Source organism: Haplochromis burtoni, unplaced genomic scaffold (assembly GCF_018398535.1).
Source record: "Haplochromis burtoni strain Fernald_Lab_line unplaced genomic scaffold, NCSU_Asbu1 Contig_302, whole genome shotgun sequence".
NCBI classification, from domain to species: Eukaryota; Metazoa; Chordata; class Actinopteri; order Cichliformes; family Cichlidae; genus Haplochromis; species Haplochromis burtoni.
Genome location: NW_024582663.1, coordinates 393933 through 411022, shown reverse-complemented (window position 1 = coordinate 411022; position 17090 = coordinate 393933). Strand labels below are relative to the sequence as shown.

The following is a 17090-nucleotide window of genomic DNA, read 5'->3' as shown; positions in this document are numbered from 1 at the left end:
TGGGGTGAGCGAAGTCTTTAAAGGGAAGCTCTGCATGCCTCCTGCCTCTGCAACTCCACCCACCATCCCTTTTTTCCCTTCTTCTCTCCTTGAATTTTCCCAGAGGCAAAGGCCCCCTGAAGAACTCCTCAGATGTGATCAACGCGGCTAAGAAAATTGCAGAGGCTGGTTCGAGGATGGACAAATTGGCCCGTGCTGTTGCAGATCAGGTAGCTTTGCAACTCAGTTTGTGTCTGCTTAGTTTAATTTTTGCCATTATACACGTACTTTGTATCAGACTAAATGTGTCTCTGACTGTGTCACGGTTTCTGGCGGAGGAGCAAATTGTGAATAAGCCGGCATGGCCGATGGAAATCTTTACTGTGGGCATTGATGAGCCTTGCCGAAGCAGCAGGGTGTGTTTCTGCATGACTTTGTCTCCCAAAGGGACCAACACTGAGAGAGCAAGACAGCAGAACCAAGTTGTGTCTCTAATATAATTAGCTCCCAACCGAGGTGTTGCATTCATTATCAGATGAGTACCTCTCTAAAACACGCTGACAGACCATTTTCAATATCTAATCAATCAGCGCTGCGCCGGGGGAAGATGGAAGTGAAAAGCAATACGTGTGTATGTTGTGTATGTGTGTGTACAGCAAATGAAGTGGGAGGTATTTCAAAATGCTAGCAGCACTCCAGGTAATGCATAATGTTCTTCTTCATTTCATCTGTCTCTAATAAGAAGTGAGAATAAACTTAGGCTCAAGACTCACTGATTCATTAAGGCAGCCTGTTGTCATTGTAATTGCTGCTGCTGTTAGCTAGCAAACCTTTGGAATAATTATTGTTGGTTTCACTAACACACACTGGGCTTCCATCCATTGCTGCTTAGCTGAAGAAATGAAGCTAAATTTTAGAGTGAAATCTTTTTCTGAAGCCTCCATAAAGCATCATGCATCATCACACACAGCCACGTTATTTGGGGGAAAAGCACAAGGTTTTTATAAGTATAATCTCTATACTTAAAGTTTATTTTATATGTTATATGCATAATAAGTGTGTACATCCATGAAAACTGACCAGATAACATTGCCACATACACTCACTAACCACTATATTATGTATTATTCAACTTTATTCACTTTGTTGTTCATTTTATTGTCCAGCTGCTTGTTAATGTCAATATCTGATCAGCTAGTCCCATGGTAGCAGCTCAGTATGTTTAGGCAAGGTCAAGACAAGCTTTGAAGTTGAAACGGAGCATCAGAGAGGGATTTGCAGAAGGTGATTTCAATGCCTTTAAATGTCGCATGGTTGTTGGTGTCAGGCGAGAGGGTCTGAGTATTTCAGAAACTGCTGATCTACTGGGATTTTCCCACACAACCGTCTCTAGGGTTTATAGAGAATGATCTATAAGATATTTACTGCTGCTCCCCCAGAAAATATCTAAGGAGCAGCAAGTCTCTGGGTAAAAATGCTTTGTTGATGCCAGAGGTTGGAGGAGAATAATCGGACTGCTCTGAGTTGATAGGAAGGCAAAAGTAACAAAATAACCAGTCACTACAACCAAGGTATTCAGAAGAGCATCTCTGAAATACACATTGAACCTTGAAAAGGATGTGCTATAGCAGCAGAAGGGCACACTGGCTGCCACTCCAGCTAAGAACAGTAAGTTGAGGCTACACACAGGCTCACCAAACTGGACAATGGAAGACTGGAAAAAAGTTGCCTCATCTGATGAGTCTTGATTTCTGCTGCAGCATTCAGATGATGAACGAGAGAGTCAGCAGCTCAGGCTGGTGATGCTGATGTAATGGTGTGGAGATATTTTCTTTGCAGACTTTTAGTACCAAAGGTCTTTAAATGAGAAAACCCTTTTGTTTTGGCCTATGACCTAACCTTCTGGAAAATTAAAATATGCTGAAAAGCTATTTAGATGTCTGACATCTTAAAAAAGACAAAAAAAAAGGAGAAAAGAAATAACCTTTGTAACATTTTTCCTTGAATGTGGATTCAACCAAAGAGGATTTTGACCAACTCTTTTAAATATTCTTTATCTTGTGCCTTCTTGTGACAATATGTGATTTCACAACAATATATCAACAAGCCTTCTGCTCCTACCACAGCACAGAATGCCCACTAGTTTTTAAGGCTGCAGAGTATGCTAAGCTTTCAGCGGCCCAGAAGGAATCTTTAGTCAAAGCTGGCACTTTTCTGCTCGTGTCACACTATCCTGCTCTCCAGACCATATTGCACTACAGAACAAAGTTTCAGGCTCTTTTGCATGTTTCCATGTGTGAAAACATTTGCCTCTGTTTGGTGTCGCGTATGCTGTTGAGAGAAATATCTGGGACAGAGACTACAAAAGAAGCACGGATTTGTATTTGTGTGCCTTTGTATTCACTTCTTGGCTCGTAGACTGCCAAGTGATGATCAGTGTTTAACAGGGTTTAGGTAGGAGTGAATCTGTCACATGGCAAATCACTTCCAGAGCCTGTGTCTGAATCAACAGTTGCCGTAATGAAAAGAGCAGGTGGCTTGCCATTTTTAATTCTCACTTAAATGTTTCCTAGACCAGTGTTTACTGAATATTCAGAACCTTCTGCTACACTTCCAGGGACATCAGCACTGTGTACTGAAAATAAAGTGGGACTTGAGGACCTTTTCATTTCCAGCATGTATTTATTCTGAAGGTTCTCATGTTGGGCACTCGGTCCATTTGCTGCCATGCCATCTAGTAATCAGAGTGAGTTAATAAAAGTTAAAAGCTGAAAAGTTTGCTTATATCAAGCATCTTAATGGAATTACACAACAAATCAAATGACCTTTATTGTTGTGGATAAAGACAAGTATTTTGCATTCGCACATTGTAGTCAGTAACCGGTGCTTGTCGAGAGCGCTGTGGCATGACAGTAAAAGTAAAGCCTTCTCTACTGCATTCAGACAGGTCCCATAAGTAGCAAACCTTGTCACCATGACTCCACGTCAGCCCTATTGATGAGCACATGTGAGGCAGAAGGCAATTCAATATGGAAGTGGGGGACTTTCATAGTCGTTTGAGCACAGCACATGACATAGAAAAAAACCCTAGAGGCACTTCACCCCATTTCACTCCAGCAATGTCTTTTTTTCGACTCTATTTCTCCCTCTTCATTTTCTCATGGTGCTTGATTTGTTAACCCCTACATGCATACTAAAGATCTAATTCATCATTTCATTCAGTTTAAGCGTCCAACACCCCGATTTTCCTCAAACCGTGTCTCTAATCCAAATGTGCATTTTTTTCTCTCTTGAAGCATCTTTTTGCTTGTGTTATGTGTTTTTAACAGTACTCTGAATGCACATGTTGGCAAGCAAAAACTGTGTATTTTCCAATATAGCACAGTGGTATTGTTGTCCCACTGTTGCACAACAATAAAGCTTATGTGAACACAGCCAGACGTTGAGGCTTGATCGCAGTTTAACATAATTCAACTCAGTTCAATTCAATTTTCTTTGTATAGCGCCAAATCACAGCAACAGTTGCCTCAAGGTGCTTTGTATTATGAGGTAAAGACTCTAAAATAACACAGAGAAAACCCCAACAATTAAATGGCCTCAAAGGAGCAAGCACTTGGTGACAATGGGGAGGAAAAATTCCCTTTTAACAGCAAGAAACCTTCGGCAGAACCAGGAACAGGGAAGGGCAGCCATCTGCCGCAACAGGTTGGGGATGAGGGGATGGAGGACAGACAGGCTGTGTAAGAGAGCCAGAGATTAATAATAACTAACGATTAAACACAGAGTGGTATATAAACACAGTGAGTGAATATGAAATATTCAAGCTCCCGGCAGCTTATTGCAGCGTAACTAAGAGAGGATTCAGGGTCACCTGATCTAACAATCATTATAAGCTTTATCAAAAAGGAAATTTTTAAATGTAATCTTAAAAGTAGAGAGTGCGTCTGTTTCCGCAAGGCATACCCATTTAAAGACAGGAAGTGAGCTTAGAAGACATAACTGAAAGTATTTTTAAGAAAACAGGAACCTGATGCACCTGATGAAAATATGAAACATTTATTTATAACAACACCAAACACAGACGCAACAATAACGCCACAAAGATGCTAATTACGCATGAATAATAAATGCAGTTGATGAATGAAAAGCATTAAACATGAATGTGCCGCAAATTAATAAATACCAAAAAGCAGTAGCCGTCACCTCAAACAGCAACTGATAAATGGAGTTTGGAAATGCAGCAAAAGGTAATTTGAGGTTCTGAAAAGCGAGTAAAGTTGAGGGAAAACCGTGGGTGTGTCGTCATCTTGATGGAGACTGAGGACAGCATCAGAGATCCTTCCAGCTGTTGTTCCACACAGCTAGAAGATCAAAGTTATGGTGTCTTATATGTACAGTTCTGGAGGCAAATTCAAAGATGCATCTGACCGATCACAAATGTTTTTATCATTCGACAGAGGAGCGAGTGTTGACTGCCTTCTGTGGACATAAATGGGTCACAACATAGCAGCTTTTCAGGTGACTTTGAATGTCCCGGCAAAAGAAGTGAAACTGGGGTTTGAAGATCTCAGCGAGCACATCTTTGGACTCCTCACGCTGTTAGGATTCTTATGACACCAACCGCCACCAAGTTTATCTTTAGGAGTTTGTGTAGCGCAGAGCACAGCGTTATGAAAAACTGTGACATGTAGCAGTATGAATAACTTGGCTTGAGGCAGGCACACTTTGATTGCCGAGTCATTCTGTCAGCGCAGGTACTTGGTATCTGTGTTGACAGTTGTCGTAGGTGTCTTTACATTTCTGTGTAGCATGTCAAGGTGAGAAAATATGACTACACCTGAGATGGTAAGAACTTCAGGTTGGAGCTATTCTTAGAAAGGCATCATACAGAGTGACCCTGTAAGTGTGATACAGTGCCCATATTCAGTGTAATATTAGACAAAGTAGATGTCTTTGAATGATTGTGGCTTGGAGAGTGCTCAGGTAGAGTAGAAAAGCACTTTATCAAAACCAGTCCACCTACCATCCCTGTCACCGAGTGAAAAGCTGTGTGGAAGATCTTCCGTGTGCTTTGTTTGATCATTTGTTAAAATCCTTTTTTTACCTAAAATATTATGTGACCACATTGCAAGTGTGTGAAGTGAAGAGGATGTATCTGACATTATAAGTTTTTTTGGGGGGGGGGTCTGTAGTTCTTATAGGTAAGACACAACCTGAGCAGAAGATTCAGTTAATAATAATTTTAATTCTGGGCAGAAATTGCACATTTTAGATGTAAATCAATAGTCACATGTTTTAAAAAATCATGAATGGTACTCAAGGTCACTTGAATTATTTATTTTGTCGATGGTGGGAAATTGTAATTTATCTTTTAAGACTTTTCCTGTGCAACATGCCAGATAATGGAATAAATCATAAGAAGAAGATGCGGTGCATTAGGAATGCACTAAAATAGAATAAGTGATTTTAGTATGTATGAGAGCACAACAGTGCTCGGCCTTTGGTGGAGATGCAAAGACTGAATGAGCAAATAGAAAGATTACCAGCTATCTTGACGTAACTGACAAGTGACAGCTTACCATCAGAGAGACTGTAGCTGTCCAGTCAGCTAGAAGACATATTGTGTAACTGAGTGTAACATGCTCTATTTGAATCTGTCATCGTACCATCTTCAAGTCAGCCTTTTCAGATTTCATCCTTGTCTTCGTCTACTGTTATCCATTTAACGCACAACAAAATGCTACAATAAAGGCAAAACCGCAACAGAGCTCAGGCTGCGAGCGAAACAGTTTTTAATTACTAATTACTACTTCTTACAAAGTGAATCATTTAGGAGAAAAAGTCCAAGCCTGCTTATAAATGCAGCATCAGCGTGAGGTGTGACTTGTGTTTTGACAGACTGCCACACTCTGATGGTGTTGCCCTCATCTTAGCAAGAGAGTTCACATCATCTTGCTAAATTATCCATTTGGAGCATGTTTTATTCATTTAGGGCCAAATTATGCAAAAACAAAAAAGAACTCTCTTTCTTGTTCCTCTGGACACTAATATAAAATGTTCATATAATAGTGAAAGAAGAGAGAAGGTCAGAGAGAGTTTGGCGAAGGCCGAAAAAGTCCAGTTGTCACTGCACGTTGTTTCCTGACTAGACAGTAATGAATCCTATTTCGCTATAAAGAGAGAGGGCTTCAATGAGCCAGGCAAAGTAATGGGCCATACAATTTATTTACATCAACAGGGAATCTGTGGAAGAACTGGGCTATTAGTCAACTGTACAATAGGGAACAATTGTGTCACGTCTGCATCAAAGTTGCCTCGGGCAATAGTGTGAAGTGCCAGCAGTGCGAAGTGCAGTTAGCAGTTATTCTAGCCAGGACTGGCGGTGCAGTGATAATGCCCAAAGAGACGCTTCACCCTCACTGGCTGCTTTATGAGCTAGCAGCTCGCCCTCAGTCTGCACTCAGTGAGAGGAAGATGGTGCTTTATTGTGCTGTTGAAAGTCCTGCTCTAGCCGTAACTATGCCTTGAATTGCTTTTTGCAATTATATTTGTAGGTTGGAAAGGAGAAAAAAAACTCCAAACATTTCACCAAAGACAAAAGACAGACTTTTGCTATCCATTTGTGAGCATCAGTGAAGGGCACTTTGGGCCGGTTGATGCAATTTTTCTTGGCCCAGGAGGCCTTGTCTCAGGTAGAAGGAGATGAAACAGGAAGCCAGGAAAGTTGTAAGTCCTGGAGGGGGTATATTCATGTCACAGCTCGATGTTTAACTTGCCATCCCCATATACCCGAGCCCAGAAGACAAGGAAATGAGCTGTGCATTTCCCCACACAGTGGTGCTGAATGTCCTAGTTAGGACCGTTTAATATTAATGGCTGGAAGAAAGGTGCTGCTACAAAATGATGCTCACAGTGTTTAAGCAGCTGATGCAGTGTTCTTAACCCACTGGGAGCTTAGTGGGCCATAGCTGACTCCTGGAAGACTTCCAGATGGAATAATAGGGGCAAACTGTGTGATAGTAGGATACCTGAGGAGGCTGTCCTCTTATTCCCTGTTGGTCCATTTGCTGCTCTGTATGATTGGTCTTTCTCCTGTTGAAGTAGCACAAAGGCCAGCAGGACCAGGTCAGAACTTCTGATTCAAAAAAATAATATAAAAGTGGGCCACAGGGGAAGAAAGGCTGCTGTGGAAGCAAGTCGTTCTGGGTTTTGAAATATTGTGTCCATTCATTGTGGATTGATCTGCTTTCTTCTTCTGCAACATGCTGTGACAAACTTGTTTCATGTGAAATGAATGTGTTTGACACCCTGCAGTGCAGCTCAACTCGCCTTTGAAACCCATGCCTGCAACAACTAACAATGGGGGAAAAAATATTGAGCAACAGCCTTCGTGCTTCGCGCAAAGATGTGTAATTAGCAACCAAAAACGCCGGAACCCCGCTGTTCCTATTTTTTTTGTTTGGTTTGTTTAGGATTGTTTCTCTTGGCGTTATATTTTAAAACCGGCTCAACTTCAGACACCATGACTATTATAACAATCCAATTTGATGGAGGACTTGGATCTGAATTATTTTTTGGGGAAAACGTACCGCCTTTAAATCCAAATGGTAGTTCTGCGATAGGCATAGACTTAGATTTTGGCAATAATGTCTGAAACAAGTCCTAAGACCATTTTCCATGGCTTTGACTGGATCAAAATGTAAAACCATTTTCAGCCATGTATACAAATGTCATGTCATACAGTGGGAGAAATAGTTATTTGATCCCCTGCTGAATTTGTAAGTTTGCTCATTACAAAGAAATTAACAGGTGATAGTTTGATTTTAATGGAGAAAGAATATCAAACAAAATTCCAGAAAGAAACAAAAAAACAAAAGTTATAAATTGATTTTCCTCTCATTGAATAAACCATAAAATTAGACATTGTTCATTTCTTTATAAGTGAGCAAACTCACAGATTCAGCAGGGGATAAAATAATTATTTCCCCCACTGTAGATGCAATAATCACATTTGCATGTCACTACACATCATTGTGATGATGCAGGAAGATGTATGTAATTCTCTGTGCTTATATCCTTTGCATTGGAAACTATTTCATCAAAACAGTGTACATTTCAGGGCACATCCCTTTATTTGTATTGCAGAATTTCTGAATTATGATGCACAGCTGTCAGTGTGAGGAGGCTAAAGATGAAAAAGTAAAAACTGTTGGGTTTTGCTGCTGTTAATTTAAAGTCTAATTGCCATGATCATATATAGACTACATGTGTCTTTGCACCTGTTTTCCATTCAGTGCCCTGATTCAGCATGCAAGCAGGATCTGCTGGCTTACCTTCAGAGAATTGCCCTGTACTGTCATCAGCTCAACATCTGCAGCAAGGTGAAAGCTGAGGTCCAGAATCTGGGTGGAGAGCTCATCGTGTCTGGGGTAAGTGCTTCACTATCACTGATGTTGTAGACACGCTTTAAGCGTAGATTCACTAGACTTGATCCATTTAAGACCTTTTTTATGCTCCGTGCTGCGGATGGGCAAGTCTTTTTTTTCAAGGTCATAATGAAGCTTGGAAGATGAGATAAAGGGTCATGTAGATTATGGCTGATGCAATTATTTCAAAACGATTGCCATCTAATAATACCTGAAATATGCACCACGGGCTTTTTTCCAGTTGTAGTGTTCATGCCTCATGAACTCCTAATAGTGCTCCAACCAAAATCAGACAATTATTCCATGTTGCTTGGATTTAATATTCATGAGGTTCTTAAACTTCTTATCCATCATGTTTTTCAGTGTATAGAAATATAGAAGTTAATACAAAAACTACAACAATGCACAATTTTATGAACCTTTCTAAACAGTATCATTTGTATAACTTATAAAATAGCTGGTATACGAGTCTCTTCTATCATCATTAGTGTAGCATTTGTGGACTTTAAACACATTTTAAACTATTAAAGTTGAGCCCTGCAGTTCTCCTTACTGACCAGTTTTTGTGAATTTAGATATTATCAGGGGAAAAAAAATAAAAGATCTGTTTCAATGGAGCCAACTAAAAACAAATTTGACTTTTTTCTTTGCTTTGGATTTCCCCGCATCCTGCATTGATACACTTCTTAATTTCTCAGGACTCTAATGTTTGTCTCACATGAGATTTGCAAGCCCCGCTGAGATTTTAACCTTTTCATGGTGGCCAGCTGGAGTCCACACTCATTAAATCTAAACTGTTGACTCGTCTCAGTGTGATGTAGGAGGAGGCCCACTGGCCACGACCCTTAAATGTCAGCCAAACAAAACAGACGGAGACAGAGGTGCACCTGACCCCTGCCTCTGCTAATTAAGAACTGCTAAAATAAGATGTCATATAGTGAGAGCCGTGTTTTTATCCTCTCTAATTGCTGGTTGCGGCACAGACCTTCTAGGTGTTGTATCTACACTGCTGTGCAAAAGTCTTGAGTCACCCTTCATTTCTTCATATTTTAATTCCAAGGAGCCAAATGTTATTGTGATTTTTGGTTTTAAACAATCGTTGTCAAGGCTTTGAAAGTTTTTCGCTGTTTTTTACTAACTTCTAGTCCAGTCCTTGTACCTTATCATTTTAAAGAAGCATTTTTGTTGAACCACTTAACTCTGAAGTATAAGTGGAAGTATAAAAAAGGCACTTAATTCAAGGGATGAAGCAGTGTTGTGTCTGAACATAACAGACAACTTACAATTTAAAATTCATTCTTTGCTATCTTTAGTCACTTACTTGCAAAAACACATCATTTGTTCCCTGCTCTTTAGTTGAATCCATGAAAAATGCCAAAAATAACAGAGTTTGACAAGCACACGATACAAGTATTGCAACAACAACGTAATTCTTAGAGAGCTGTTAGCCAAAAACAAATTTCATTATGGTGTGCAGTGTGGCCTTAAAAAATCTGAGGAAACTGGACAAGTGGACAGTTTCTAAAAGACCCTGAAATCTAGAGCAGATGAACAGTATCTAAAAGTCATGTCCATAAGAAATAGGAAGGAAGAAATAGAAACAGGAGAAAAGTCTGAGACACGCCAAATTATGTAAGAACTAGACTGAAATTTTGTGGTAACAGGTTATATTGTAGTGATGAATCCATTCATCATCATTTGAATCATTTGAAATTTTTGGTTCAAATTGGAGCCGCACTTCAGCCAGCAGTGTTCAGGATCGAAAATGATTGACTTATGAACACAAATCACAATTTGATCCACCGTGCAAAACCATCTGGAAAGCTTCTGATTAGCAACAGCTTCATTTTTCAGAATGATCCCAAACACACTGCTAATGCATTAAGATCATACCTGTGTAGAAAAACACACAATGCAACATTATCATAGAAATAGAGAGAGAGACCTTATTAATTCCACACTGGGGAAATTCAATTCAGTTACAGCAGCACAAACTTCAGCAAGGAAAAAGTGAATTACAGATATATTATAAAAATAAAATAGAAAAATAAACAGATTAGAAAAAAATTGGGTACCAAAAAAAAAAATATGCCCAGAGCCTGGATGTCAACTTGAAGAAGTGTGTGATCATCGTGACAGAGAACAGAACAAAAGGTAGCCACAGCAAGAAGAGCTTTGAATGTCCTTCAAGAACCCTGGAGAACTATTCCTGAAGAAGACATAAAGAAATTAACCAAAAGTCTGCCCAGGAGAGTTCAGGCAGTGTTTAAAGACAAGTTATCAGTGTTGGGTAAGTTACTTTAAATTAGTAACTTAGTTACATTACTAGTTACTTCTATCAAAAGTAACTCAGTTACTTCAAGTTACTCGTTACTTTCAGAGTAACTAGTTACTAGGGAAAGTAACTTTGGTTTTACTCAGAATTCTCTTGTTAATGTGTTGCTTCCGTAACTGGATACCCAGCAAGATTGCCAGTCTTCTAGCTTGCTTACTTGCCACAAGTGCACTGTGCCACCTACCAATAGAAAGGAAAAAATAATGTGCACATTTCCACGAGAGAAATCCCACGCCTGATTCTATCCTAGCCTGCTTTTTACATCCAACACAAAAACTGCAGTCGTGGTGCTTTCGATTGTACTCAGAACTCGGAAATTCTGCCTTCTGAATAGGAAGATGTAGGTAACACCAGACTGCAGATGAGCTGCATACAGGCTGGACTGGGACAAAAAAATCGTCCCGGGCATTTTGACTAGAGACTGGCCCACCATTATAGGAAAAATCATAAAGCCTTTGAATGAAAACAAACACTGTTGTGACAGTGATGTACACTGTTCTGATGGTATATATGCATCAATCTATCAATCGTTTGTTGTAAGACTCAGATAATTATTTTTTTAAAAGTGAGACATTTTAAATGAGAATAAGAAAGTATTTCCTTGTGCCCCCCTTTCCCTTTTAATGCCCTACATGGACCCCTGGCAACACTTTGCTAGACCCGCCCCTGCACAGTTACCAGCTGTCAGCTACTTAGAAAAGGATCCTGGTGTTATTTGTCTCTCAGAAACAGTTCATAACTTCCCTTCAACTCATTCATGTCACCTAAAAGGTAAACCTGTTTCTCCATCACAGCTCTGATGATTCAGTAAGGACATCTCCTGGTTTCATCTTCATGTTTCCCTCTCACCACATAACCAAACCATATCATGACCAGCAGCTTTACAGCTGTGGCTCCAGCAAACATCAGCTGATACTAGAAATTAATATTAAATAAATTCTAACAACAGCTGATCAAGCTTAAACGTGCTGCTGTTGTTTAGCGCGACATCCGCTGGTTTCCTCTTTCGGCGCAAAGTGAGCGATAAACAAACGAGAGAAGCCGATCAGCTGATCATTGATCAGTTTTCATGATTGAAGTAGAAACAGGAGAGGGAGGGGGGAGAATGAGAGAAGAAGAGGCAGCTGTGCAGCGTAAACACAGAATAACTCCAGCTTTGTGTCTTTTTCATTGTAGCTGAAGTCCGGGACAAACTGTGTTCCTTTTCACCTCAATACGAAACGCGTAATATTTTCTCTGAATACGAGACGATTCCGTTTTTTACAGGACGGTTGGCAACTCTAATAATTAACCTTATGAACAAAATAAAGTTCAACATCAGTAACATAGCACCCACCCAGCTGTATAGAAACTCCGTCATGCTAGCTAGCACGCAGTACGAAAAAGTCAGCATAACGAAAATAAACTCCACCTAAACTTGGTTTATATCTGACCCAGAGAGACTGCAGGTCATAACTTCTTACCTGAAGTTCAGTTCACCTGACACTCTCGGACCAGCGGCCGCTTCGGGTCTCTCCTCTTGCCTCCCTTTTCCTTCATCCACCTGCTGGCCTCCACCACTTGCTAATGTTATTGAATCTGTGGAAGCTCCGCGATAGCCACCACACGAAGTAACGAATAACGAGCCTATCTAAATCCCAGTAACGAGTAACGCGTTCCCGGTTTTGGCATAATAACTAGTTACTGTGCTCGTTACCACAATAATAACGTAGTTACTGCAAGTGATCATACCAGTGTTACTTTTTCTAGCTCAACAGAACTGTACAAACTCTGCTGTAGATAGAAATGAGAATGAGGAAAGAAATGAGGGTGGCTCAACACTTTTGCACAATACTGTAACTGATATGTTTCAATGTTGTTTAAGGCAAGAAAATTAGTGTCCTTTTCATTCTAAGACAAACCGACTTTTGATGTAATATTTTTCTCTTTCCCCTCCAACTCATCGTACCCTCTTCAGCTGGACAGCGCCACCTCCCTGATCCAAGCGGCCAAGAACCTAATGAATGCAGTGGTGCTGACTGTAAAGGCATCTTATGTAGCTTCCACCAAGTACCAGAAGGTGTACGGAACAGCGGCTGTTAACTCGCCCGTTGTGTCTTGGCGCATGAAGGCCCCCGAGAAGAAGCCTCTGGTAAAAAGGGAGAAGCCCGAGGAATGCCAGACTCGTGTACGACGAGGCTCCCAGAAGAAACACATCTCCCCCGTCCAGGCCCTCAGCGAATTCAAGGCCATGGACTCCTTCTAAGAAGAAAGAGAAAAACGAAAAAAGAAGTCATGCTTAAGAAAAACAACTCAACATGACGGCGAGAAGTTGATGAAAAAGTTCCCTTTTTACATTGTGTTAACCCAGCTCTGTTTGCCCTGTGTGTGCTTGGTGACACCTCAGGAGGACTACAGTATATATTAAAACTGCCACACTGTGGCTCCTGTTAACACTGTGGTCCTCATGGCTCACAGACAGCCAGCACACAATCCAACAGTATTTATCGATCTTATTGTAGCTTAATATGTGAGAGCCAAAATGTGACAAAGACAGAACGACATTTTGAAAATATGGAAGTTAAAAAACAAAAAAAAAAGGGGAAAGAAACATATCAGAGGAGGAAGTGAGGCATTTAAAAAAATAATAAAATTAATTGTGGCAGTTGATATTCTAGCTGTATCATTAATGTGCTACTGACTGGCTGCTTGTATACACACTTAAACAGTCTCAATGGAAATCTTACATGGTTCAGTAAAGGAGTTGCTCTAAGCGGAGGATATCAGTGGTGGTATGATCCTTGATGACTTTGTTTTGTTTTTTTTTTCAACTTGAATGTTAACCTGTAGTGCTAGGAATAACCTATGTTTAAAATACCTGGAAGTGTCAGCATCCGAGTAGTTCCCCCATTCCCGATGATTATAATAATAATAATATTAATAATAATCCATATGGTGTTGTTTTTTTTTACCAAAGCACACTTATGGTCTATTGTATTGCCTTTTTAAACCCCTTTTCTTGAATGGTAACGTCACTAACTATGATGACCTTGTTTGGAAGTCGTGTAGCGTATAATATAGACAGAGAGGTTTGACTAGTTGTGGTTTGCTCAGAGAATAGAACCCCTGCATACGATACCTTTATATCCACCCTTCTCTAATAAATCCCCCAACTTGACACCTCAAGTTTCCTGTGTCTTTATTACTTTCATATAAGCAGCAGCTACAATATCAATCAGAGTGTTACAGCCCGTCATTAGTCAGAAGGATCTGACAACCGCTCGAGATTCACGTGCAAGATGAAGGAGGAGAAAATATCCATTAGTGCCGCAAGCTTACAAGAATAGGTGTATTGATTTGGGGTCACAGGTCAACTCTGCGCTGTGACTGGAGATAATTGGTCTTGGCTCAGCACGGTTAGTGCTGTCGTTGTGATATTTCCACACATTCTCCACACAAGCAGTCCTAACGTATGTGATCGCTTTAGCCTTGAAGATCTCAACACATCTGAAATGGATCCCCATGATTTTTACTGACATTCATGTTCAGCAGGTGTCATGTATCCTTTGTAACAGCGCAGCGTCTGCCACTAAAGTTGTATATTTGTCCTCAGACATCATCATCATCATATCCTACTTCCTTGGAGAGTGTGGGGGAAGTGCCCTGACCTTTCTGCTAATGCCTCCGCGAGACTGATGCTTAACCGAAATGTCTTGACCACGATTGTATGGATTGATATTGAGCGTAGCGCCGACATTCGAGTCCCGCCTTCAGGCTTTGATGGTTCCTAAACGTTTCCCAGAGCACCATTATCGACCCAAAAACGAACACTTAAATAAATGGACAAATTCCGCCCTCACTCGTGGTGAAGCCAAAACATGGCAAACATAAACACCAGCTCACCATCACCACGTAAGCAAGCACTGTTCCCACTTCACTCAAATCTTAGTGGTATTGTATTCTCTTAGAATACACTTTGCCTATTAAATTGACATTCATGTGATGGGTGTGATGTGCTGCCAAAGCTGTATCAATTCCTCATTGTCTCAAAGTTAACTGCTGACTCCATGTCAGGTGTATAAGTCGGTATTGATTACTGAAGTCCTTATCAATCTCTCTTAAATCTGCTGAGCTGTCAGAGAAGGAAGGAAAGGCTTGGTTATGAAAGAGGCGCACCTGTTGGGGAGGCAAGACGAGAAGCCCCACAGTTCTCTGAATGAGGAAGTCGAGCTCTCTTAAAGGAAGAGATCAAAGATCAGCGTGAATACTACCACTATAAACTTTATACAGCAGCAAGACCTGATTACGACCTCCTGTTTTGTTTAATTCCAAGAAATTAGCTCAGTTTTAGAGACAGCGCAATACATTCATTATTTATATATATATTTAAAAAAAAGTCCCCAGAGGCATTTGCACACTGTGGCATTACAACACCGGAGAGCAAATCAACCAACTGCTTAACACGACCTCGATCTCTTACGAATCAAATCAAAAGCATCGACATGCATAATTGTCCCAATAATGGCTCATGCAACATTAGTTTGAATAATTCTGCAGTTCGGTCCCTGATAATGAATAAGGTTCTTTATGTATCCACATTGTGCTGCTAATGACCATTAAACACAACATGCATCAGGCATCCGTGCATCACCAGGCCACCCTCTGTTTAGGAAACAGGGCCACAGGGGAGAAGTAGTAACACAATCCAGTTAATGGAGGGATTAATTCCTGGCTGTTGTGCTGTCTTAACTAAAATGATCCCTGTGTGTATCCATCCCTCCTATCCAAATAAAGCGGGCCGCGATGGCTGACAGCTTGTTCTCTTCAAAAATTAAAAATAATTAAAAAGAAATAACGACGGTGGCGGAAATGCCAGTGCAGTGTAGGGTTTTAGCACTTTGATTTGAGATGGGATTCGCTGTATTAAAAGGATTAAAACAGAGTTCTAATCTAGTTAAGCAAACCTCCCTCAAACCAACTATAAAAATAGACGGAGAGGAAAATGACTGTCAAAGTCCCAGAGGGAGAATGGTGATGAACAGCACACAAGCAGCTGCCGCAATATGCTTTTTTGGCTTCTGGTCTATGGTGTCACAATCCTTCTGACACCAAGCACTTTGCCATCTGCACACGCACGGACATCAGCGCTGTAAAGGGACCTCTTTATGGCCGTTGTTGTAACGTCGAGATTAAATCTGGGAAACCGTCTTAGTATGACCTGATGACACTGTTGAGTCTCTCTCTCTTTTTTTTTTCATCCATTCGCTAAGACAAGAAAGGTTATCAGCGAAATGCATTTGCTGAAACGTCCTTAGCTCCACATTAGGTAGGCAGGAGGTGGTTGTTTTCTTCTTCTGGACAAAAACATCACTAATGCAGCGCACAAATATTTACCACCTGATGAATATTTCTGGTCTGAACCCACCGACACATTACTCCTGCAAATTAATTGCGGGCGGTTTTTGGGGAGATATGAAATGAAACCTCAGGCTTTGTCTTCTTTATTTATTTATACCTTTAGCTCTTTGGATGTACTTCCACAAAAGGGTTAAACCTATTTCTAATTCTAATTTTCTCAAGAAAGCCACGAGGTATAGAGAGTCTAGACAATTCATAATTTCTTCAGAATGCTGGCCAATGCTTTTAAAAGAGCCTGAGTAACACAAACACTTCAAGTCCTCTGCCACTGGTTCATACCTCTTTCAGGTTTAGCTCAGCTTCTCGAACACGCCTGGAGGTCAAGCAGGTGTGGCTTCCCAGAAGGTGCATTTTTGCACTTTTGCATATTGATATTTCAGTTTTAATCACATTTGAAATTTACCCAAAACACAATAAAACTGATACCACAGGACTGTATTGCTATTTAGTCCCAAAATACCGGGACTAAATCATAAATTTTTAAATCATAAATGTATGATTTAAATCATAAATTTAAATCATTAAATTTATGATTTAATATCATAAATATTAAAGAAAATCATTATCTCCATAAATATTCAATATTCTTCCTTTAAAGTTCCCTTAAATAGCTCTTTGTTTAAGGCGATTGCCAGCTGAGGAAGTGCAGGTTTCAGTACTAACTCGTCTACAAAGGAATGCACATTTTGAAAATTCTTGTAGATTTTTATGCCCTGGTTAAGACAAGACTACTAAAAAAATGGGTTAAGATTTATTTATTTATTTAAAACAATTTTTTCTGTAACTGTTGCATTGAGACAGGATGCAAGCTGCAGTCTCCTGCATCAAACTGCATATGCTACACCCCCCCTACTGCTTCCTGTGCTCCATAAAGGGCACACTATTTCCAGCATTTGCTTTGAGTATTTGCACTGGACATAAATCATGCAAAGAACAAACATCCAAATATGAGT

The 17090-nt window shown here is 40.3% G+C and overlaps 1 protein-coding gene across 1 annotated transcript in view; it reads left to right on the top strand.

Moving 5' to 3' along the window:
* Positions 1–13897, top strand: part of ctnna2 (catenin (cadherin-associated protein), alpha 2) — a 338846-nt gene extending 324949 nt beyond the window's left edge. Inside the window, exons 16-18 of the mRNA XM_005945770.3 lie at positions 104–209; positions 8274–8408; positions 12698–13897. Of these exons, the coding sequence (XP_005945832.1) occupies positions 104–209; positions 8274–8408; positions 12698–12985 (529 nt within the window). The 3' untranslated portion in view covers positions 12986–13897. The remainder of the gene's footprint in view (positions 1–103; positions 210–8273; positions 8409–12697) is intronic.
* Positions 13898–17090: the final 3193 nt, after the last annotated feature.